General features: G+C 50.5%; 1 protein-coding gene across 7 annotated transcripts in view; it reads right to left on the minus strand.

Moving 5' to 3' along the window:
- LOC143373519 (putative receptor-type tyrosine-protein phosphatase mosPTP-1) overlaps positions 1–26096 on the minus strand; it is a 352753-nt gene that overhangs the window by 199220 nt on the left and 127437 nt on the right. For all 7 annotated transcript variants that reach the window (XR_013086479.1, XR_013086478.1, XM_076820871.1 and 4 more), the window contains exon 2: positions 22786–23079. Coding sequence is in view for 5 of the 7 variants with exons in the window: in XM_076820871.1 (XP_076676986.1) it covers positions 22786–23079 (294 nt within the window). In the remaining 2 variants the exon portion in view is untranslated. The remainder of the gene's footprint in view (positions 1–22785; positions 23080–26096) is intronic.

Consider the following 26096-nt stretch of genomic DNA (forward strand, 5'->3'; position numbering starts at 1 on the left):
CCCGGCGCTCGGCTATCAGCGAACGTGCGAACCGAGGCCAATTTTGATTACGCGAAGGCGAACGTCCGCGCGAAACTGCCGCGCCAGTCCCGCTTCGGTTTGGAATTTCTTGTCCGGCGATCCAAGAAGGGGAGGAATTTAAAGCTCCCTGGTTAGCCCGGACTGTCTTTAACTCGGTGCGCTAGCTTGCTCGGTATTATTAAATGCTTCGCAGTTGGAGAAAATGCTTGCGGTCGTTCGGAGAAACTTGCGAACGGGGAAGGGGTGGAAATTGACTTGAGAATTCGGAGAGTGAAAGGCGTGTACAGTGGTATTCGTGAATCCGATTTGTCACGTTCGCTGGAGAGTGTATTCGTAATTGTTGAAAGGAGATTAATTTCGATACGAGGGCACGGTCGATCTTACTTCCGTCTCTTTTCGTGTAATGGCGGTAAAGCGAGGGAGGTAGAGCTCTTTCCCGAAAATACTGGCCCCAGTGGAATCTCCTATCAAGATAGCGCGGAGAATAATTCCCTTCATATCTCAGCGTAACCCATTGATCGTAAATCGAGAAGAAACGTCGCGACTTCACGGTGAAAATCGTAGGAGCGCGGTGGCGTGCACCGGCAAAGTTTCGAATCGCGGGAACGGTGGAAAAAACGTCTGCTCCCATTCGACTCCATTACGCGCGACGTTTTCTTGGGAACTCCGGGGCAAATATCGCCATCCCTTTCGAATCGGCGTTCCAACCGAGATTCCGGTAACCACCGGTGCTGTTAACCTTTTCTTTGCCCATCGAACTCGCCTCGTATTCTTTTACGTCTTGTCCAATTCGAGATCAAGGAGAATAATGAACTGTTGCTTTCAGAAGGGCTTGTAATTTTATAGAGACACAAAGTACGTCGGTTTCTTTCGGAGCAAACATGATGGAACGTTTGAGGCAAGAACAGCGTGGTATGAGATGTAACTTCTTTCGTGCAGTTGCATTATTTCAGTTTCTCCTTTTACTAAGAACCTTTCCCCGCTTCTTTTCGACATCCTCCTGGAATGCTACTGCTCTTGCTTTGGGGCGCTTGAGCGTCGATAGAAGGTCGAATGTTTTTAATCAATTAACGTGAACTGAGTTACGATGCAACTCGCGGGATATGGCAGCGGCATATTCGGTTGCATCGCGACGTGAAGGGTGTTTCGTGGAAGAATTCGAGATAATTTACATTACAGTGCAGCGTTCGTTAACGACCACCCACGCTGGTCTCGTGATTTTCTCATATCTGTAATTACAACGGCGCGAATTTTTCCCCGAAAACTTAGTTCTCGTTTCCGAGGGAAATTTCGCTGCACGGTCTTCGCGCTCGCCGCTCATTTGCGCGTTCGTGGGGCACGGAAGGGCTGTGCATAAAGCGTCGAGTATATTATGCTCGTCGGGGCGATTATTCCCCTGATGGATGTCAATTAAACACGAAAACGTGGCCAGCATTCCGCGCTCGATCAGCGTCGAACAATTTCAGCCAGCGTTTTTTCCCCATTTCTCTTTTGTTGTTGGCCAGCCCCGCGCAACGGTGAATTATGTTGACGATCTCCGGGGTAATGGCAACGTCCCTTTTATCGCGTATCATTAGCCTTCCCCTAGCCCTGTTAAATAAATTACGAACGACACGTGTCCCCGCCGTTTTCCTTGATCGTCGCGCGCCGAACGATTCGAAACGCGGCGAGCGATGCCACGTCGATGATCGTCGAATCGACTCTGTCACGCGGCACGATTGAATCTCTGTTCCGTGCCCCTCGGCGAAATAATGCCAGCCTCGAGCACGATGTTCTGGTAGCGGGCGACAATTCATCGCCGGGGGAACGGACGTTAATGTCGGAGAATTACGCGCTGAACAGGACTGTAGGATATTACGGGCGCCATAAAAAATACCACGAAACCCGCGCCACGGTTTTTTATCTCTGTCGGTTCCAACGGGGCAGCGGAACCGCGCCGAGATGTAAAGCGAAGGGTGGTACAAGACGGAAAGCGGGGAAGGGCGGCCAGATATCCCGAGTTAATCATACTCTTTTATTACAGTAATTTGGGGATCTAATTATTATATGGAAATTTCCTTTTTCCCGCGGTGGCCCTTCGTACAATTTTTCTTTTAGAAGTTCCGAACTACCCCCGGGGCAATCTAGCCGCCCCTATACGCCTGTCCTTCTCTCCTTCGAGCTCCGTCAAAAGTAAAGTAGCACCGTCGTCTCTCCTCCCTTTATGTCGAATGCTTTAAAAGTTCACCATCGCCAGGAACTTTTGTCTCCTGCCTGTGAAATTAACCCACCCCCTGTCGCCCCTCGCGCCACTCTCGTTCTACTACAAACTCTCGCCCGGGCCGAACATTAACACGATGGTCATTTACTTCGTTATCGCGATAAGGCGGTCGGTGGTCGGTGTAATTATATTTTTAAACGGTATCGCCGCCCTCCGGTGGAACTTGGACACTTTTGTTAAACAGTTTATCGCCGATGCTCAGTTCCGGCGGGAATCTTTTCACGCCCGCGTACAGCGAGCGCGAAGTAAACCTCTTGCAGACGCTGTAGCAACGACGCAGGAACGATTTCAATTTGCAAAATATGGTTTTGACATTGGCAAGCATCGACGAGGGAAGCGTGTCTGCATTAAAGTACACAGACACAGCATGGGGAGGTAAGATAAATCGAATGGCCTGTTAAGAACGCGTTTCGTGGTTCAGATTGGAGGACAAAGGGGCAAGACTGTTTTTTCATGGAGAAGTAATTTGATAATGGAAAAGGTAGGTACGTCTTCCGCGCTACTCCATGGCCCACCCCCTCGAGCGAGGTTCGCCTTCGGCTTTTTAAGAAATTATATGCTCTCCAGGAGCACTTGATGTTACCGCGAGGCTTTCCTTCCTCCTGGCTTTCATTTACAGTCCCCTCCAAAGTTTCCATTCGCCCTGTCTCGAGTGCCCTCCCCTCCGTCTCGATGGAATATCGCGCGGGCAGCGAGGACGTGTCACGTTAAAAATTGTAAACCGAAGCGTTACGTGTCACACGAAAGGGACGCGACTCCGCGGGGACGTTAATTTCGCCGCCGGTGCGCCATTACGTTCCCGTCGTCGTGCAATTTATTCGCAGGAAATCTTTTTCGTTCTGGCGAGTGAAAGGACGTAAGAAGGTAGTTCCGCGATAATTAAGGAGCCGTTGAAAAATCTCGTTGAAAAACAATCTTCGCCCCCGACCGGAAGCATTCCATCCTCATTAGGCGGCGCTTTCTTCGCACGTGAATGCGTCGCAATTTAGAGAAATTGCGCGAGTACAGTCCTGAGGTCTCGTTGACACGCGAGTCGTTCGAAAGTATAATACCTTGCCGCGGCCCACTGCCACCCTCTCGTCATCGAGTCGAAAAGTACTCGCTGCTGGCAAGTGGAAATGTGTCAAGGAGAATCGCCCCTATTGACAGTGTGCAGGGGCGTTTACGAGCCCGTGTCAAAGCAGAGCGGAGCCAAAAGGGTGACAGAAGCGAGGCAAAAGGAGCAAAAGGTGCTGAACTACCTGTACGGGGGATCGTTTCCGTAAACATCTCTTTTAGACGACCATCTGCTGCGCTGAATTGCTTAGGAAGAGAGAAGAACCTCGCCTCGTAGATTGTCAAACATCTTTCACGCGCAAATGAATATGGTAAAGTAAATTATCCAACGAAGGGGCACAGTAGGGGCATTTACGGAGCTACGTATCAAGGAAATATTTTCTAGGAAAGCAATGACAGTTCGTTAGTGATTTAACAAGAAAATGAGCTGTTTCTGAATGGAACCTTCCTTGGGATTTTAAATCGGCAAGTTCATTTAGTTTGAACGATTCCTTAGGATGTTTTCGCAGTTGCTAACAAGGGAATCGTTGAAATTGAGTGAAATGTCTATATCTAGCCTCTCGTACGAATGCGGAGTCGCTCAATTTACGTCCCAGACTGTGCAGCAGTTGGTATAATACTTTTATCGAATTTGGATTGGAAACCTGTCCAACAGGTGTATTTAGGGAATGCGGTTTTCTTTCCTGAGGCGGTACCGGGGGAGGGGGAATGATGAAATTGGAGGGCTGTCGAGAAATTTCCACGACGGAGAGCCAACAGTTGCCCCCCCCCCCCCTCGCCGACTCATTGTCAAGGGGAATTAATTGGATTCAAAATCAGATGCGATGCCAGCTGGAGATGAGGAGTGATGTGACGTTGTGTTAGCATTTCTCATTGCTGCTACAGTAAACCAACATGCTGCGCATCTCGATGTGGCGTTGTTAAGCCTCGACATGGAATAGCCATGTAAATGGACTGATCGTGGACAAATAAGTTCTACCCTTTACACATTGCTCGTGTGATGCGGTAGCATACGTAGAACTCGTGGACAAATAGACTTGTAGACCTAGTTGCATTTCCGTTAATGATCAAGAGCGCCGGAATATATGTCTCCACGTTAATGGTCCTTTGGTAACGGTGAACTAAAATTATCCGTGTCAATTTTAAGCTTCCACTGATGTCTAATACACTTCGAGAGCACCGAGAAAAAATACTCCGTTCCGCTTATATTTGGAACCTCTCCACGAATTCCCCGACACTCTACTTACCGCTTATTAAACTTCGAACATCATCCCATTATACGTCATCCACTTCTATCCTCAGACAGCCAGGTGTATAACGAGCCGCCCGTTAATAGTCGGGCGATCGTAAACCAATTAACGAATCTCGTGTCCGAAGGCACGGAATCAAGGGGGCGAGGGGTACGCGCAGCTGGAAGGATAATGGCATTGGGGCAGCAAGAAAAACGGGAGTCGAGCTTCCGGCGGGGAGGGCAAGAACGAGGAAAGAAAAAGCGGGCGGCGAGGGGCGGAAAGAAACGCGGTATGAATGGTAGCAGTAGCGAGAGATCGGAAATAAAGGAAGCTCTGAAGAAGATAGTGCAAGAAGATATAGGAAGAGAGAGCGAGAGAAAGTGGCGGGAACGAAGCGACGACTGGGGCGGCCGGAAACGGCGAAAAGGCAAGAAAAGAGGGCGGAAAATGAGCAGACGGAGGAGACGAGAGGAGGACAAGGGATGAGTTCTAGGCTGGTCCACGAAGCTACTCCGGCTAGTATCGCTGGGAGGATGAGATTTGCAGCGTTGTGCAGCGGTTCGGGTGACGTGATGCGTTGCATTATTCATTCCTGGCCCGGTAACGGGCAACCGCCTAAGCCATGCCTCTCCGCAACGCTGTTCCGCAGCCCTCGATCCGACTGCGAGAGGTTTTGGAGCCGATCGGTTTCGATACCGCGAAGCCATCCTGGACAACGTCTATCCCGGTTCCCTCGTTGGTCATGTGTCAGATGCAATTAGTCCTCCCTGAACGGGAATGGAAGTAACCGCGTTCTAGACGGGCAGACGCGACCGAAAGTCTTCAAAATCGTAGTAATTTACCGGGGGTGAATTATCGCGGCGGGATCTACCAGCTAGTGGCTCCTCGAGGAGAGGAGCAAATCGATGAATCCAATTTCGAGCACGTACAGCAAAAGTTCTGTCTTTTACACATAAATCCTCCGATTCACGGATAGCCGTCGCATATATCGTCGCATTCCGGGAACCAAGCCTGTGTGGCTGGCGTGGATGAAGTTTAAATCGGTGCGGCTCAGTGGCCAGGTGGCAAACAACCTGGACCACACGAGGATCGAATATAACAGACGCACCGTGATCAATGGTCGTTGCACTGTTCATCAAGAGGACACGTGAACTCCTCTTTCATCTGTATAAAGCTCGGCACAGACGGGAGGCGTGGCGGTGACTTTCCACCCACAAAGGAAACGGGAGTCATCGACTCTGTTTCGCGGTGATTCCGCCGATGACAACGCGATCGCAAAGAGGATAGGCCCGGCCACCGGATGCCACCGATCTGTGAGCCGTCGCGCGCACCGTCGACACAATTTCGCACCGGTTCGAGGGCCCCTGAATTTTGGGTGGCGGTCGATCGGCGGTAAGCGATCCCTCCAGGGCCGCCACCCGTAAAATGAATGCGAATCTCGATGGCCCTAGATCGATAGCCGATATGCAATTAGCCCCAGCGCGAAAACAGGGAGACTCGACCGTCATCATGGCCTGCTCTCAGCGAGGCCTCTGTGCGTGGGCGTGGCCGGCGTTCGGCACACAAAGGAAATGAAAGTCCCCCTTTGTCGAGCAGCGGTTTCATCAAAACATCGAGACCCGTGGTTCACGAAAGAGGGATACCCGTGTACATTCGAGACCGCTTGGATATTACGCGGGCCCCGGGAACGCTCCAGTTTCCTCGTGAAATGTAAAAGTGCGTGGGTGACCAGGAAAACGTTAACCCAAGCCTACTCCTCGATCGCTCCAGCTTCCTTCGGAACATGGCGCGCAACGGAAAGGTCATCGCGCGAACGCTCTTTTAATTATGCCGGCGCAGACATCGCATGAGACCCGGCCGTAATATCAGGCGTTAATGCAGACTAATCGTTGTTCCGTTGAAACCGGGGCGGTAATTACGAAAACGATGCAAAAAGGCTTCCGGCGGTTTGGCGAGTAACGCATCCCACCGTTTAAGCCCGCGCCTCCTTTCCTTCGCCCTTGCTCTATCTCGGCCCATCTATCACCGCGGCAAAGGGATGGTCAGGGATGATTAAAGAATTATTTCGAGGATTCAATATCTCCCCCGGGTCATTCCACGCGAAGTCGGACACTTTTCGGAGTAACATTTCGGATTTTGGTGCAACTTGGATGTGTTGTAGTCTTTAGGGGTATATAAACATATCTTTAACAGCTCTTTGAAATATAGTGTTTACTATTTTTCCAAAAATTATAACTGTTGAACTAATAAACTGATAAAAACGACCTTTTGGGTGCTTACAGTGCAGATATAAGAGTACCTAACAAAAATTATTTCACTTAATAATAACGAATATTTGACCATTTATTTAGTAATTGTTCTAAACAAATGCAATTTTATAGTTGAAGACACCTTATTACAAACTTGAAAAAAATAGGAGGAGAAAGCCCTGTTTTTCCTCTTTATGGACATATTTTGAAAAACGTGGACGTTTTAAAATTGGCCAAATGAAAATTAATTGAATGTAACGCTGCGTCAAATCACACCGGCTCGACTGGTCGCTCGGGCCGTGCGTTACTCGCAGCGGCCAACAGTTATAATTTTTGGAAAAATAGTAAACACTATACTTCAAAGAGCTGTAACATCCACAATTTTTGACATTTCGAAGAATCCTTCGAGATATGTTTATATACCCCTAAAGACTACAAAATATCCAAGTTGCACCAAAATCCGAAATGTTGCTCCAAAAAGTGTCCGACTTCGCGTGGAATGACCCCCCGCTAGCCAACCGGGCGAACGTTATTTCCCAGATTTGCACTGTTGTTATCCAGCAACGTTTAAGATTAAATGAGCTCCCGGGGTTATCGCAGATGACGCGGACCCCGGGCGAACTGGATGTTCATAAATTTTCAACGAGCTGCTGGGTAAAAATAACATTCCCGTTGCGAGTGATACCGGCGAGGATATATCATTTACTATCAGCCCGTTCTGGCTTCTTTGAGCCGCCGCCCTTGCACATCGACGCACAGGGCATCATCCTCGATCTTCCTTGGCTCCCGCCGGTTCAAGAATTCTCCAACGGATAAGCGGCTTTGCTTACAGCGACGAGACCCATTCGCCTCGTGTCCCACGTGTCCAGAGAAATCGTTTCTGCACGTGAATTCTGGAGCGCGCGACGATCGTATTATCAGCAATGCTTCTTACGTGCCTCTGAATTGTCTACGAGGGAGCAGGCTACAGATGCTCGGCGCTTTTCAAAATATTCCCCGGTCTTCCCAGCTCCGCGGGCAAAGAACAATAACGGTCCTGGTAATCACGACCGCCCCGAGCCTTCCAATAACCCTTCCACCCAGGAGATCACTCTCGATTCTAACGAGCCACAGCTCCGGCTGTTTCAACACCAGATACCCATAAATTTTCTATGCAGGCCCCAATTGCTGTACAATCGTATGGCCGATTCGTAGCCAGCCTGGAAGGTCGTACACCGTTGCTGGTCGCTCCGAAATGGAACACGCGTGTCAATGGGAGGTCCTCGGCTCTCGCAGTATCATCCAATTCAACCGATCTCCTCGTTGGGGCGAGGAACCGTAAACTTGCATCGGTTCCAGATAGGCGCCAGTACACGGGATCGGGATACCCGGTCGAATTTGCATCGAAATTTTCGAGGGCCGGGTTTTCTTTCCCTCTCCCTTCGAACCCCGCGGCTTCTCGCGTTCCCTGCATCGAGCTGGAAACCCTTCCGCACCACGATTTCGAGGATCTTCCAAAGCGAGCCGTACGCAGCACGCTAACTTTCGTTTCGCCGTGCTCGAGAGTTCCCCGGGGGACCAATTTCCGAGCAGAGACACAGGAAAAGAGTGTCCAATTAGAGGACACTTGGAGAAGTTGCTCGGCTGTTTGGTCTTCGAAATTCAAACGAGTGGAACCACGGGGACTCGCCCGTCTGTTTCGCGGACAGCGATTTTTAATGGACTTTTAAACACTTGAAACGGTCACCGAGGACGCTGCATCGGCCGGAATGTCTTGTCGATGATAATAAAAGTCGCAACGTCGGGCGCGAGGAAAGTGGCGAGTCGTCCGGCTCGGGCCGACGGCAGTCGAATGGAAATTAATTCGCTGGGGGAGGAAGAGGGAGCAGTTTATGCCAGGTTCTCGGCTGAATGGGAAGAAAATCCAACCGGGGAGTTCGACCGAGTTGCTGCGCGTCACCGCTGGCCAGAGCGACGCCTTCGAAACGCCCGTTTCATTATCCCAGACGTGGAAAAGCCAGCCACGGCAGAGCCTTCGCCGATAGTGGTTATCTGCTATTAAAATTCCCCGCTGTACCTCGAGCTGCTCCGAAAAGCCCCGGACTTTCCGCCAAGTATTAAGCGTACCGGGCGCCGGCAACGGCTGCGCCACTTCTCCTTTCGCAGGATCGACCAAATACTTTGCCAACTGTTCCGAATTTAATTCTCTGTTATTCTTACCCCTGGACGTAATTATATTCAATGTTAACAAGAACGGGTCGTATATCGTTTACGCGGGCGTACTCGTTCATGAATATTTAGCACCGAGAGTGCCAGAAGCGGTTGCAGTCGGATGTCTACGGTAAACCCGCAAAGAGCGCGTTAATAATGGATCGCCGTGCAAGCTTGGAAAAGGAATTCTCCTTCATATTTTACAGGGTCCCGTGGCTTGTAAGCCACTTTCACCGCGCGGGTAAACGCTACACTGGCGGTGTTCCAGTCCGAGGATGGCGGGACCCACGGCGGGCTAAAAACGATCAATTTTTGATACTGCAACTTGCGAAGAATAGTTCATCAATAGCGAAACGACGGTGACGAGAGGAGAATTATTCCTAAAGTGTCGAGAAGCGCAGCTCACCGAGGAGCCGTGAAGTTCGCCAACGGAAACTGTCTCTCAGCTATTGCTACCGAGCGAATCCTTAAGAGCGCGACGAGCGTTCACTTGCAAATTCCACCCCAACGGAACACGGAAACGCTATGATTCCTCCAGCTCCTTGGAACCTCACCTCCATCTCTGATTTTCGCCAATCATTGTTAAGTCGATTGTGTTACAGGAATTTCCACATTTCCTCGGATCCACGGTTGAACCGATATCTCTCCACCGAATTAATAAATCCAGATTGACTCCGAATCGTCAGGATTATCAAAATTCTCGTTAAGTTCGTTTCGCGGTGGAGCGCTAACGAATCATGGCGAAGCACCTATCAGCGTTCGCTCTATTTCTACGGCACAGCGGAGGTCCGAAGAGGTTGCATGCTCGTTGAAAGACGGAACGGAAGCATTACCGCATAATGCCGAAAATTTAACAGGGGGACCGCGAAGGAGCGTGCGGTTTAGCGGGTTATTTGAGGAAAGTCGCTATTTTTCAGCGCGCGATTCATTATCTCGGTAACCGGAGCACTTTCCGGCGTAGCAGGGTGGGCGCATTTATATCGTGGCATGCTCGCCCCTCGCACGTTAAATCGCTCCTTTTATTCAACCGGCCGGGCACGTGAGTCGCCGTAGTTTGTCTACGTGAAATCGAGCGGCCACGCGCGGAATCCAGGCCGCGTCTGCCCGACGGTAAGACGATTACTCGGCTAATCGCGCTTTACTTTCAACGATCGTGCTTTTGATACACTTTCGTTTGGTACGCGCCCGGCGCAACCCGGCCAGTTGAACGTTGAAAATAAAAGCCGCCGCTTTTCCTCGGCGCGATTCTTGACACCCTGTTGATTTCTGAGCGAGCGGGGGATGGAGAGTCGGGGAACAGCAGGTGTCACGCGCACTTTGCACGAAATCGTCTGGAGGAGACCGAGCGCGGAGAATCCAAGCAGCGCGTCGGCTCCGAGCGTAGCTTCCCGAGATATTCCTACCTGTTCGCGGAATCGAAACTAAATTACAGGGTCGCGCGGGGCCGGTGACGCGTAATGGGCATAGTCGAGAAAATAATGATTCCGGCGGTACGTGCGCGTACGTCGGTATAAATTACAAGGGGAAGTTCAGAAATTAGCCTGAAGCCGCGGCGCAACCGATGACTTATTACCATCTGGCCGTGGAAGTTGCGTGGTCGAGCGGGAGTAACAGGTGAACGTCGATCAAGCCCGGCTAATGACGAGCATGAACGCTCGTTCGCGAAGCTACGGAACCGGCGGATTAGTTTGTTTGCAGCGTCACGTTGGACGTAAAGTAAGGTGGGCAGGAGCGGTGCCCGCCGGGCATTTGTACGTCGGGTCTCTCTGCTTCTGGGACGGTAGTTAATTGCTGATCGATTGGAATAAATTGCCGCTGGCTGGTTAATGCCTCAATTAAAAGGGGTAACGCCGCCACGCCTGGCAAAAGCGGAGAGAGACAGGGGAAAAAGAAGCGAGGCTGCAGCCGTTTCTATCGACTTTCCCCAGTGCACGTGACGTCCAGCTACTCGCGTGTGCCCCTAGCTCCTTCTGCACAACACCGTTCGATTAGTCGGAGAATCAACGTCCACCGAGCATTTATTTCTTATTCGCACGGTCTAACACCCAGCCATTAATCCACCGCCGGTTCTATTCCGCTCTTCCTACGAAGCCAACCCGTTTCTCATTTGCATGTGTCGGCCCCCCTCTCCGGTCGATAGTATCACCTACAGGCTGATCAGCCGATTTTCTCGCTGTATGTCACCGACGAACACTCGCGACCCTTTTAATTTCGCGTCCTCGTTGCCGGACGAAATCATGCTCGACCAACTATCCAGGCCACACTCCTCTCGGCCCCCGCTGGCCGGGTCCTCGTTCCCTTCGATAATTTCGTTCTGCGATGCTTTCCACGAAGCTCCGATGTTTTTACGCCGCGCTGACGCTGCCGTATCGAAGGGGTACCACGAAACGCGAAACGGACCTGGCAATTACGCGGAGCCAGCTTGCACGGGGACTTAGTCAAATATCGAGACACGGGAAAAAATCACAGTTAATTCGATCACCGTGGCCGCATTGAATATTTGCCGGCGGTTCCTGGACCAGACAGTCGGAACTGGGCCCCGAACCACGGGGGATAACGAAACGAAGAAAGATTCTACGGCCTCGATACGCGTGTATTATCGTGATATCGCGAGCACGCCCTATGCATACAGAGTGGAGGAAGAGAGAAAGAGAGAGAGAGAGAGAGGAAGGTAGGTCTGGTAATTGGTTTTCCAGGAAAAACAGTTTTGTCTGGCTCTCGCGGGCAGAAAAGAGGGCCAGAACGCGACAAACGGCCCCGTGTCACGAGACACGTGCTGGGAAAGAATTCGCAGCGTGGCTGGCTTTAGATTATTCCCTGGTTCAGTGAGTAACGAACGGTATGCTAATCCGAGACTGTTCTGGCATGTTACTTTTGGGAGTTCGTGGAAACTTTTTAAATAGGAGCGTGGTCTTTCGTGCGACATACTCGTGCTGGATACAAGAGGTGATGATGCGGTCTTCTTGAAAAGAGATTGAGAAATTCACACCGTAGGTGGATGATTCGAATGAAAAGTAAAAAAAAAATACTTGGATAAACTTTGGGCGCTTCGTGCTCGTGAGTTTAGACCGATTAGTTGAGACACTGCTCCAAGTTTCAAGTAGTATTACCCGGACTAGTCAGCCCGAGCTACCGAGAGCAATACATATCCCTGTCTCGATTGTAGGAATGTCCAGCTCACGACTCTGACGTTTCGAGTGTCCCAAGCGTTACTGGCATACCCATCCCGCATTCGAAGATGATTTATTCGCGAAGTAATTTCGCCGTTGCACTCGCAGTAGATCAAACAGAGCCTTTATAAGTTAAAGAGCCCGTCCAAAGATTCGCGGGCTGTAACAATCTTCAATTCCCGTGAAAGGCTGCGGCCGACTGAAACGAACCGTCCCGACGGAGACAACTGGGGAAGATTCTCTTACGCGAAGGAACAGAATTCCCTTGTCCCCATTCTGTGCGGCTACAAAACGCGGAACCGCCAGTCCGTTTCCTAGATGTAATAATGCGAAAGTCGAGATACGGGGAGGACGGTTTGGCCGCGCTCCAGAAGAACAACGCGGAGTGACGTGTCTCAGCGGTGTGCTTCGGGTAATATTAAGGTTCTCTAACGCCGTACCAGGCCTGTCTCGTGATTCTTCCAGTTTCAATTGCACTTGGAAACGCACGATGCGAGAGCCCACACTCCGCGCGATTGGCGAAGGAAAACACTCTTAAGTGATTCGAGACGAGGGAAAGTGAAGTATCGTTTGATATAGCCGGCACTGTTATTACTCGTATCAGCTAAATAAGCAAGATGGAAGTCTGAGCAGCTTCATTTTCGCTGAACCAGGAGTTTATTCGGCTGCGAGCGTGTAGACGACAGTTATACAGCGAAGATGGGATTCTCGGCTGGCGCCCTCTTTACCAACACTGAAAATTTCACCGTGCCACGGGGCTCCCCATCCGTGATGCCGTTTTCTTCGTTCTACCAACGGCCAGACGAATTCTGCGCGCCCTTCAGCCTCGCAGAGTGCCTGTGTGCGTGGATTCGTGACTGTACGCCGAATAGGGTGCAACACATGGACGCGAGAAGGCAAGTCTTCGCGTTATACACACATCCTGGCATCTGTCGTCATACTGGCAGTAACATCCCTTTCAGGGTTGAATTCAATTGGTCCCCGGGGATCAGACGCGAACGCACACACATGCGCTGGCCATGATCCGCGTGCACGAATCCGCCGGCACCGGCCAACGCCCGCGAAAGCACGACGCACGGCACAGTTTCGAATCGCGCGTCCTTTTAATCGATTGACAAACGGTCCGTCACTTCCGCCAGCCGAATGAACCGCGAACAGCCCTGAATTTCCACCGGACTAATTAAACGCCGATCCTGTTAACCGGCTACCACCCTCGAAATTTCCCACCACCGTCAACGCTCCTCTTTTTTTTCTAACACCTCAGAGTTACGGAGTTGTTCGATGCTGAGACTCGAAGTAGGGGACGGTCTCCGAATTTGCGATACCACGGGCCTACTCGCGCGATATCGAATTAGCTCCAGGGAAATTTACAAGCAGCTCCGTCGATCTTTACGACCTGCGGTGGAAATTCTCGCGCGGCTCGAATTACCGGAATTCGATAGCCGCAATCCTGCGGCCACGGGATTTGTTGCCATTGCGAGCAGCTGCGATGCAACGGATTGGATGCATCTCTTTCGTCACAGGGGGGTTGGCGCTAGAAGCGACGATTTCGGTGGCTTGATGTCGACAACATTAGCCTGAACCGTTACCCGAATATCGAAGGTAGCGTTTGGAGGAATGGAGAGAAGTAAGAGGAAGCAGGCGGGAGAGGAGACTCGGCATTCCTTCGGGCAGACAATAACGCACGGAAGACAAGTAGTGGAGTAATCTTGAGGAAGAGAAATTTTATTTCCTCCGCCGGAAGTGTCTCTCCTCTTCCGGCTTTATCTGTTTCGAACTCGTCGCCTGAGTCACCTGATCGACCTAGTTGCTCGCGTACGTTTTAGTATTCGCCCTGCGCAGGGCAGAGACGTGATAGATTGTGTTTGAAGGGTAATACGTTACTCGAAAGTAGACAGCGCGTCGTTCTGCCGGGTGTTTCTCCAATTTCCAGACTTTTCCGTGGAAGCACAGTTGAGCGGAAAGGCGACGGTAATTTCTGAAAATCCCAGCGAGCGAATCTAATTTAAAACGGCAGTATCGCCGTGATCTTAACCATTCCAGTGACTGGTCCAGCTGACACAATAATTTCTGCTCCTTCAAACGACCGAAATCGATGGTCGAATCTTACGTAAATAGACAATCGCGGGTCAGCAGATATAGCTCAGCGGAATTGATTAATCCAAATTAAAAAATCATGTCGAAGTCGAACATTTACGAAGACGTCGAGACGTCGAAACGGGCGAAGTAAAGCGAAGAGTATCGACAGCGGTGGAAATTTTGCTCGTACCAACATCTACGGATTGATTAAAATCTGTTTCGATACGCGACAGTAGATGAAGCCGACGATAAGTCAGGCGGTGAACCACTTACACGCGTGGCACATACGTCATTAACTCGATCGCTAAGTCGGTCGCTTTGATTACAGTGTCACCGTGCAATTTCCGCCTGACATGACTGGGAATCGTGTCAAGTGCAACTCGATTCGCTGACTACGACCGCGAAGTCGGCCAGAGCGAAGAAAAGAAGAAGTAGGGGACGATTGAAAGGCTTTTCTGGCAAGATAGAACGGGACATTTTATAATATTTGTCTGCGATCCCTCGCCACTGCGCTCGTTCCATCGGTGGCTTTTCCCACCGTTTCCTCCTCGACGACGACCATATTCCACTTCGCAACGGTCGCGCAGGATCCGTCTCGACCCTTTCCATCTCGGTTCGCAGCTGCGAGTATCCTTCTCTTACGGAACGCCACTGCACCCGGGGATATTCCTCACAGACTTTTTCATTTGCTCTAATTACAGGCCTCGCAAGTCCTGCTCCGGCGATGCTGAAAGGGTAGGCACGATGCAGAAAACGATTACTCGCGAAATGGCTGGCTACCGCGCAGCTTCGGCGCTACCTTCAAGCTGCCACCGCAGTCTCAGCATCCTTCCTCCCTGCGTTACCGTATCAATGAACGCACATTCTTTGATGCAACGTTAGCAACGAGCCGTTACTCTTTGACGCATTGCTCCTTTCCCGGGAAGCCTCTTTCCACGTGTTTTCCTCAAGCTTGAATTAAACCAGGGTGACTGACGAATACATCGAGGTGTTCTTCGTGCTCACAATCAGAGGATTCTAACGTCCCTTCAACGGGATCAACCAGTCGACTTCTTTCGTTCGCACAGAATTAACACTCGTCAGATTCATATTCACGTCTTGGTCGAATTTCCCTGGCCTCCGTTCGAGAGGATTGAAGCGAATTGACGCAAACAATACCGTAGGCACGTTCGGGATGCAAAGATCGTAGCCGCGCGTCTGCAGGTGGTCGTTATCCGCGGAATAATCGCGGCTCGTTAGGCGGCACCGAGATTTCGCGGTGTTTCTTTCTACGTCCCTCGCCGCCTTCCTTTTGTCCCGCGTTCCAGCTCGGCTCGCGCGGCCGCCCGTCTCTCTGCTTCTCTCTACTCCCGCGCTCCTTGCAGATTCTGTCATGCATATGAATGAAATGATTTCGCCGCCGAGTCGAAAAAACCGGCGCACTGTTAAACGACTCCCCCGCTTATTCATGGCCCCGGATTCTGATGCGGCAAGCCCGCCGCGGCATGATAATTCGCGCCGGGCGTTTGCTTTATGCATCCGCTACAAGATCCCGAGTAGAATGGGTTCCGCGAGTGTCTCACCTTCCTCGCGTACCCGCCTCGTATCTTTTTCCCTCCCCTGGCGCGGAACGCCTTTCCAATCACCGGTGCTCGTTGTATTAACGTGTCAAAGGGAGCGAACGACACCGAGGGACTGTTTAACGAGTCGATGGCCGGGGGTTTAGAAATGAGGATCAAGGGGGGCTTAGACAAGAGCGCGGACTTTGTTTTCGAAGTTCCAGAACCGTTCATTGGGGCCGAACGTTCTGCCGTGGAAACGTGAGCTAGGTTACAGCCTCTGGAACGGGCTTGCGCCGCCCGGACACGATTAATTACGCGGGTCCACTCCTAAAAGCCGAAGTGCCGCCCAATTATACTACTTAGGCGGCTGGATTCTGCCAAGAGACTTCTGTCTAACGGAGATTTACAAGCGCGGGCTACTTCTTCTGTTTCCCAACCAGGCAGCGGAATCACGCTTCGCAAATAAAAGGAGCTTCCGGGGCAACTTCGTTACGGTGACGTTCCGAGCCGTCAAATTCGATATTCCCGCGAAGCCTCGCTCCTTTATCAAACTCTCAATCACGAGCGCGATCCTCGGGAGGTCGGGGACGTGATTTACGAGCGACGCGCATCGATACCGTCGTTCCGGTTGATTTAATGGAATTCTCATCGTCGCGGCGATCGAAAAAAAAGGGGGCGAACGCTACCGGGGCAGAATAGAGAGGTCGAATTCCAAACCGCGACGGTACACGGCGCGGCCAACAATGCTCCGTTTTTCGCCCCATTGTCGCAGCATCCCCCGCTGCCGCTGCTGGGCGCCGTAAACGTTGAAACAGTGTGCGGTGTGTGTGCATCGAAACGAGGTCGCGCACACGCGGTGTCGTAAAAAGCGATAAATAGGAGGACAAGTGGAGCGACTTCCGGCGGGGTTAACGATGCTTTCGAGACACCTTTGATAAGCGACCTTTTGCTTTTCTCATTCTTCGCCGCCGGGTTGAACGTTGATGTCGAGGGCCAGCAGAGCGAAGGACTGTTTCGCCTGCTCCAGCAGCAGGATGGCGAGCTTTCGTGGCCCGTGCCCCGAAGGATCCTTCGTCAGCAGCTTCCACCACACGCGTCCCGCGGCCCTACGACGAGAGGCCAAAACATTTATTCAATTTCGACGTTGCCTCGCGCGGAGGCCTGGCCCTTTGAAGATTAACGAGAGCGCAGCCTAGAAGCCCCTTCCATATTCAATCGGACTCCTTTCTCTCCCATCGACATTCGCGCCCCGAGACCACATCCGACAGAATTCGAACCATTTCCCCGGAAAACGTGGTTATCTGCGACGGGTTTCGCGCGTCGGCGAAGGGGAGCGCGCGCTATTCAAAGAAATAAAAAGAGGGGGGTAGAGAACGAGGGGGAAACAAAGCGGCGATCGTTATCGAGGGACTCCCCCCTTCTTCGGTTGGTTCGCTTTCTTCTGGTTCCCTTTTCCGTACACTTCCGTCCTTTCCTCTTTGCCAGGTCTGTCCCTATTCGTTAATTTTCGCGGGTAACGAACCTCGAGAATCGATAGAAACACAGAGTGCTTTTGCTCCTTCTCACGTGGGGAGCGATGTTTGCTTTGGGAGCAGAAGTTAGAAGCACGGGGCCAGCAACGAAAGTTCGCGCGGGCTCGCGTTCCGGCCGATCTTGTTTTCGAATTGTAGCTTCTTCCGTACTTCGAACTGATCGAGCGTATGGGCAAGTCCGCGACACGGTAACACACTCTTCCGAGCGTTTTCGTTGGGAATGGACGAACACAGTTCCTGGGACACGGGGGTGTCTGTAACTCAGAAAGGCAATCAAACACGATATACAGTCGCTCGATCCTTTTTTTAGTGTCTTTGTTCCCAGAGTACAGCTTCGGAAGTAGCGTGCTACTTTACAGCGCCCTACGCGTAGTTTAGAGTCCCGTCGGCTTTAAGGAGCCGAGGAGTTGGCGGTGTTAAAGTGTCGCGGAATATTGCCAAGTTTTTACGCGGAACGAGGCCGCGCGATTGAAATATAAATGAGATTTAATCAGTGAAGGAGTTGCCGTTATTATATTACGAAACGATTTTACGAGCTTGCCGCTCCCCCGTTTAAAGAGGAACAACGCAGGGGAAAAACGCGAGTGAACTATCGCTGACATTTACGAACGAAGGGGGCCATAAATTCGGCCAGCGTTTTCTTTCCGCGTAACTGTATCGTTTTATCCCTTCGATTTATGAGGCGTGCGTCAAATATCGTTTCGAAGGAACGTTTACGATTCAAAACGTTTCATTATTGCGCTGGATATTCGAAGCATGGTCGAAGGGATGCTGGAGGACGTTCTCTTTGAGCAGGACTGAAAAACGGGGACAAGACGAAGCGGCACGTTTGACGCGCGGAAGATTCAAAGCTCGGGGGGGCACCCACGCTTCGCGCAACCCTGCTCCCGCGAATCTAATTTAACTTAAGGGCAAAAATCTGCTTGGAAAGTCACAGGACACGTAGAAAGCCGACTGCGCGCGCGGTGCAAATAATCCCCCGTCTAAATGAAAGGGAACGAAAATGAAAATCGGTTTGAAGATCTGTCCCTGGAATCCGCGGACCTGCCATCGATACTTTTAACGATGGAAAAGTGGAGCTGAAACGCACATCGCGGGAACGTTCAAGCAGATATCGAGCGCGGGGAGGATGTTCTCGTTGAAAAAGCACGGCGGCCGCGGACTGCAGAAATATTCATTTTAATGGTTGATATAACGCGGATATTGGTTACCGGTGAAACGGTACGTGTCCTGAATCCCCGACGCTATCACGCGCTACGCGGAATATACAATATAAGAGAGGCGGGCGGAGTTTCGGTATTCGAAAGCGGGACCGCGTGAACGCGAAGGATCTCTCCGACTGTTCGCTGGATACGTTGCCATTCGAGGATTGAAGTATGAACCGCGGGGGCGATTAAGCCCCTCGACGTGAGCTTCCTTGACCCTTTACCGAACCCTCCGTTACGTGGCTCAGCTGCTTTTATAACATCTCGAATGTGTACCGAGCTACGGGTCTACCCTGCTTCGACTTACATCAAAGTTTTCTTAGCGGGAGGCTCCGGTTATTTGTTCTTAAACGAATTACTCAGATATTCAACAGCTTGGATGGTATTCTGTAAGAGGATAATGAATATTCCGGGGATGAAAGCAAGGTAAACAGTGCAGCATAAGTTTAGCGAGTCAATGGGCCTGATGAATAAAATCTAAGCAATTCCTACAAGCAATTCCTTATTAGCCAAATCAATTGCTTAAAAAGCAATTACTTAAACAAAAAAGGAATTTCTTATTTTCATATGAATAAAAATCGTAAGGAATTGCTGGCTTTGCTAGACCGTATAAGTAAAAGGTAGCTGTGACTGCCGGTAACGTTCTCACTCTCTCTCGAGCTACCCCGGCTCGCTCGCGTTCAGTGCTCCTGACTCGCGCCCGCCTTTGCAGATATAATTTTCGAAAATCTTCATTTTTGCATTTTTTTCGCACATTAGAAAATTTTTCTTTCCGGATGTTTAAGAAGTGCACCATTTCCACACGTTATTGCAGCGTAAACAAAATTACGACTGCAGCATGCAGAAAAGGAAACTTCGAGAAACGCCGACCATCGAGAAGTTACCCAAATACCTTACCTTTTAAAGAACGGAATCATTTTTGTTACACCCTGTATAATATATATATACATATATGAATTTAAATCGTTTAAAGAGCTTCATGTACCATTTATTCATACGCTTTCTCTCTAATACATACTGATGAAGTAAATTGGTCTTTTAAGAAAATGTTAGCATGAGGTACAGCAGTCTTAAAAATTCTTAAGCAATTGTTTATTTAGGAAAAGCAATTGCTTCTTTTATTCATTCGATTCTAAGCAATTCCTTAAAAAATTAAGGAAAAGCGATTCCTTCAAGCAATTCCTAGGCAGTTTAGGTATTCCTACAAGATAAAGCAAATGCTTGTGTTTTTATTCGCAGGAATTTAAGCAATTCCTAGTGAAATATTAAGAAAAAGCGATTGCTTACACTTTATTCGTCAGGCTCAATGGGAGCTGAGTAATTATGTGACTGGGTTATTTGTTGGTTAGGAACATCCCTAGTACGTTTAAAAAAAAGTGTGCTTAAAAGTTACCACTCGTTTCGCCCGCAGAAAATGCTACACATGAAACAATGATCATAGCGGAGTAAATAATGCGATTCCCTCCACCTGGCACGAGCGTTATTATTAAAGTTTCGCGAGGCGCCACCTCGTTTAGCCCGATGGAGAGGCACTTCCAACTGACGAGTCGACTCGTCCCCCCCGCAGTTAACGTTTTTAAGGGAATTCATAAGTAAGTCGGCGGGAAAGGCAATTTATTTCCGCGCGACCGGCCTCTCTTAATCGTCCACGAAGCCGTCGTTTGTTTCCCGCCGGCGAGAAACGAAAGAGGGAAATCTCGGGGAAAATATGGAATTTATTTTTTTCGAGACAGTTCGTTCCCAGCCGCGGGGAGAAACTTCTTATTCAAATCGAGTCGCGGATCGTGCATTGAATGCAAATGACCGCGGCATAACGCGCGATAGGGGGTTCGGTTTCCCGTTTTCTCTCCTCTTCTTCTTCCGCGCTGGGTGTGCGCGCGTGTGAAACTTCGGGGCCGCAAGTTATGCGAGGGGAAGTTTTAACGAGAACCCCCCAGGATTCCGGCGCCTATGGGACGCTCGGAAAAGTTAGCTTTTGACGCGGCGGGTTGCACGTGACGAATTCAAATCAGCCGTAAATACTTAGGGCAAACACTCCGACGAGCGGTGAAACTCGACTGTAAAATAAAGCATTAGAACGACGGCGGACAACGAGGTAGTTAGGCGGAGCTATCCCTTTCTGGCTCCCTAGCTCCCTCCTTTGTCGGCGTCGCGAACTTCGCCGCGAACTTTGCGTAAGCTCGCCAACTTTTGTGGCGAACCGGTTCAATGGACGTAAATTGCAGCAGCCCCAGCCAGAGATGGGGGTGGAAAAAAAGAATGGCCATTTCGCGCTAGCTCGAGCAAACGAATCGATTAATTCCTCCTCCGTTTAACGGAGGGTGTCCTGATTCGAGGATCAACGATAGAGGACAGATGGAACAGTGGAAACTGTCGTTTCAAGACCCTCAAGCCCCCGACGTTCTCGACAACATGGTGAACCACGAACAGACGTACCAGGGATCTCCGCCCTTGTGTTCCTCCCCGCTGAGGCCGCGGGCGAAATATTTCATCGGGCTTAGAAGACACCTAACCACGAGGATTTTTCGTTCCCAGGGTTCAAAGCGGATCGATGTGCAAGTTGCGTGGAATTCCCAGGGGTCCCGAGACACCTCTGCCCAGCCGCGGGCCAAAAGCGACGTAAGTGCGCCGGCAAAGTTTTCTTCATTTTTAACAACGCGACGAACAGAAGAAACGCATTCGAAGTTCAGCGGTGCTAGCCCACGATTCCCATCTGGCTGGCGGAGAAAAAAAAAGGAAGGATCTTGCCGCGAAGTTGGGTCTTCCAACAAACAGAGGGACTGAACGTCTGTCGTCGATCGTGGGAAGACGTCCACGTTGGACACCTAACGATCCTGGGGAGGAATCTAGGCGCGTGCTCCTCGGATTTAACCAACTTTCGTTCATCGATACGCCGCTGGGGGAGTTGCTTTGACATTAGGGTGGAAATTTGGAGCCCAGCGGGTCGCAAGTTTACCCAATATCGTGGCAGCAACGAGGGATCGAAGTTGCCGGGAGCTCGGTTACCGCGTGGTTTAAGCTGTGCTTACGGTGACGCGAGAATTGCCTTCGTTAGCCACGAAGGTACTCATTGCTGCTCTCCTCTAAAATAATAAGACTTGCAAAATCTTCCGCGGCGCACGGCACGTCGCGAGCGCCCCCCTTACATAATGCACAAGCCACGTTCATTTTCCGAGTGACGTTTTACGACGCGTTTTACATTCGCGCGAGGGGCGGTGTAAAAACGACGGGTCCCCCCCGTGACAGGAAATTGATTCTGTCTTCATCAGAGGGTAGATTAGGACCCGAGCGAACTCGAAGAATTATGAGTCGCCAAGGTTAAAACGCAAATACACCTGACCCCTTTGGTTCGCTGGATCTGTGCCAAGCGGGGTCGGGGTTAATTTTTAATTCACCCTCGTTCGAGTTGGAATAGAGACACTATAATCAGAGTCCGGCCACGAGAAGAAGGCCACTTTTGATTGGTCCACCATTTTTGGTCTATTCCCGTTGATTTTTAAATCTATCAATTATACTAATCTTAATTGTAACACATTTTTTAAAAAACTATATGTTTGAAAGTTAATAAAAATGTTTTTTTGCCATACTATTCTAATTGTTTGTAATATCTATTTATATGAAAATGTGCATTTCGGTAGTAAAAAATAATGTATATATATATACATTATTTTTATTCATAACCACTTTCATAACATAACCTTTTTTGGCCACTTTTGACTTGTCCGCCAATTTTCGTCTATTCCCGCTGATTTTTAAATCTGTCAATTATACCAATCTTAGTTGTAATAAATTTTTGCAAAAGGGTGCTGTACATCCACCCAATTTGTATGAATCAATCGCAATTAGAAGTTCTTGATATACCTACGTATATACCTGTTTACGTAAAGTAAACAGAAGTAAAACACCGCCATGAAGGTAAGAGTTGTTAGGGGTGGTTAAGAGTGAAATGGTGTATATCTCTTTCCCTCTCGTAGGATTTAGCCCAAACATGGCGGTCAGTGGCTCGTGGCCAGACTCTAATTATAGCGTCTCTAAGCTGGACAATCTCGACGCGCTGGAAAGAATCGCGGAGCTCGGCCTGGTTTGCCGTAATTATTTTTACGATTCAGTCGTAAAAGTAGCCCGCGATCGTCTTTTCGCGAGGCTGATAGATGTCTACTTCTTATTTCCTCCGCGCGGTTCCTTTCATGAAACTGATTCCTGCAGGTGCACAAGTGAAATTCGGGGCAAAGGGTATCGAGAACACTCACCTTGCACCATCAGCTTGATGATAGCCTCCGGAGTGCTGCGCACGTTCACCAGACAGGCGTAGTCGGCGGTGTCCTCGGCGGTGACGGGGTGAAACTGCAGGGCGTAGTTTTTCGGCGATAGGGAGATTCTGTTCTGGTGGTTCCAGACGGTGGTGGTGCTGCTGCTGTACTCGAGCAGCTGCCTGCCGTCGGCCCGCCACTCGAGCATCAGTATCAGCGAGTCCTCCGTCACGCCGGGGCAATTCAGCGTCACGTTCTTGCCGGCCTCGACCACCATCTCTCCAACCGCGGAATCTGGAAGCAGAGAGGATCGTTACATTCGTCACGTCCTGGCCGTTATCGCTCGAATAAAAAACCGACCGACCCAGGTGCCTCTCTCTCCGTGGACACGCGGGGATCTGCACGATCTGCCTGCGTCAGGACCATTTCGTTGCAGGCCAGATAAAACGAGCTCCACGCTTTCCAATCCGCCCTTCCTCCGTGCCAGCCGGGCACGTTACACGCTCCCGATCCCCTGCACACCTCGCGATCCGGCGGAATCGGCAGCTTATTGATTAAGATTATTGCACGCGCGACATGTGGCCGTACGTGACACAGGAGAAGCAGGGTCGCGTTTTATTCGACCTCTGCCGGAATTCCGAGGAGGGGGTCGCACGATTCGCTGCTCCCTTTTCGCAGGGACACTGACTGCGTAATTGGGGGCACTCCGGGTGATTAAACGCAATGGGACGGATCGAACGGCGACTGCAGTTTCTTGAAGTGGGAGCAGGGTGGAGTGCACCTCCGTTCCGAGTCTCGCGTTAGGGGGTGATTTCGAGTGGAGCTGTCGAGAAAAGGGTCCAATCGTCGGACGAACTCGAGCTACGGTGTTGACGTAGCAGGGCTAGCATTTTAATTTGCAAAGGGTTCCGCGCGTGCAAGGCCACGGTGACTGTTGCCAACAGAAATAGTGGATGCTATCAACCGCTGGGTTAACCCTCCGTTGGTATCAGCGTTCTTTGTCGATCAACAACCGCCGATCGTCATCGCGACACCAATGAAACCTCGAGCAGTTTCGTTTCTCAGGGACTATAAAAGGGTACGAGTCCCTATCGCGTCCTACGATCGACCTGGGAAGTACCGTGTCGCGGTGTTACAGCTAGGATCGATCGCGCTTCGACTTTACCGTGGCTGACGTCGACGCCCTTTATTTTTCAACGTCCACGACAAAACGAAGTGCGAATCAAATTCTATCATTGACTCGACTGAGAGGTACGTCGATCACGGAACTACCTCGCCTGATACTTGTCTGTTAAATTAGTCCTTTCCACCCTTGTACCTCCTTCTCGATACTCATCCACCTGAGCACTGCTTACTCCAGGCCACGTATGCATAAGTACCTCAATTATCCGTTGCAAACTTTTCCAAGCCACCAATCACGGAATAACAGACGTCAAAGATTTAATTAATCCGCTATTAAAGTTCCGTCCCCTGCATTCTTCTCTCGTAAATCGCGTCGCGCCACTCGAACGTCCCTGATCCTTTCGTGATTTCGATGGTGCACACCCCTGGACAGAATATTCCCCCGCGGTTTTCGCACGTTTTCGAGGCTCCGGGCGCGTGGAGCCGGCTCCATTGAACCAGGCGGCGGTTTCCCATGAAAAAAGAAGGGCTGGCGTCACAGAGGGACATCGGATTGCCCGTGCAGCTGCGATTGGTTCGATCGCGGCGTGGAATCGCATTCTTCAAAACGAAAGGTCGTTGCGACGTGATTCACGGAGTGATTCTATCTCCAATCCTCCGCGTAAACTCCGTCGCCAGTATGCTGTATAGAGCATTCGGTTCACGCGTACCTATTCATACGCGCATAACGTGCAAGTTCCCAGCTGTCTATTCTATCCCATCCTCTCTCGCCGTGGCCCACCTATCCGGCCAATCCTCCTTCCCAGCGGCGCGAAGCGATTTTCGCCAGGCGCAGCTAGTCGATCAGCGGCCGTCCACGCTTCTGCGGCGTTCAACTTTGATCATCCGACATTCTGAGCCGATTCCGCAGCCCAGGGTCGGAAGTTACGATGGAAATTTCATGGAAACCCAGCTATAATTCCATCGCCTGCATTATAACTTCGGTACACCCATCAGCTTCCTAGTTCTACCCGTCGTAAAACGAGCGGAATGAACGGGTGTCCAGCCGCAAGCTAGCCACGAATCATCCGGAGAGTTGATTGTAAATTGGAAAATTGCAACAGACAGAAGTCCAACGAATTAATTCATCGATGACTCATTCTACCACTCCCATTTACGATCCCTTATCCTTGCAAGTGAACCACGAGGGAAAGGAGAGAAGCGACGAGCACAGGGGTTGATCGGCACCGCGTAAAAAACGTTGACGTTTCAGGCAAGCTCTCCGCGGATTTTTCCATAGCCGAAGAGGATGGCGCTTAATAACGGCGCGGTGGACGAAAGTAGCTTTACGGCGCACTTCTGGCGAAGTTCAAAGAGTAACGAGTGGCGTTAACGTTCGATGCCCCGGTTACACGGGAAGTTCATAAAACGCTGGCGTTCCTTTGACGCGGCGGGTATCGCGTGCGGAATCCCATTTCGACCGAACGGTCGAAGATCACGCGGACAGACACCCACGCGTAGCGTTTCTCTGTCGGCAGGGGCAGCAGGGTCTGGAGAGCCACGGTAGCGCCTGTTATCAACTGCCGGGCGAAAAGTTTTTACATTATGTTAACTTGCGCGCGAAATGGCCTTCCGCGGGCCGTGAAGTAGATGAGCACGAGGTTGACAGAAACTTTGCACGCCCCGCCCACGTTCGGCAGACGTGATCCTTCGAAGGAAGCTGCTCCTTGTTTATTCCCGGCTCCTCCTTGCCTCTTCGCTGAAATATGTCTCGGGGAATAAGGTAGCCGAGCTTTCTGGTAATAGAGGCGCAGTCCTGATCCGCTTGGACCGTTTAATACGTTTCTTTGTGCCCCGTAGCTCGTTGCGAGGGATCGTCTGCAGATGATGCCACACGAACGCATCTATTCCATGTTATTTATTCCCCAGCTTTGACTATAAGGCAGGCGAAGAGGGAACACGTGAACGCTGGCGGAATCAAAGAATCGGGAAGAGTGACCCAAAAATGAGGTCTGTTTTAGCCTCTCTTTGGTCCCACGATTTTGGAACTGAATTTTGTGTCAAATGATACCTTATGGTGAGACATCAATCGCAACAAATTATCAAGTTGAGGCGATAATTAGTTTCTGAGATATGCGAGGTAAAAGAAGTGAAAATTCATTAATGATATGTAAGGTATCGTGTGGCATAAAATTCAGTTCCAAAATCGT

Source organism: Andrena cerasifolii, chromosome 9 (genome assembly GCF_050908995.1).
Source record: "Andrena cerasifolii isolate SP2316 chromosome 9, iyAndCera1_principal, whole genome shotgun sequence".
Lineage (NCBI taxonomy): Eukaryota > Metazoa > Arthropoda > Insecta > Hymenoptera > Andrenidae > Andrena > Andrena cerasifolii.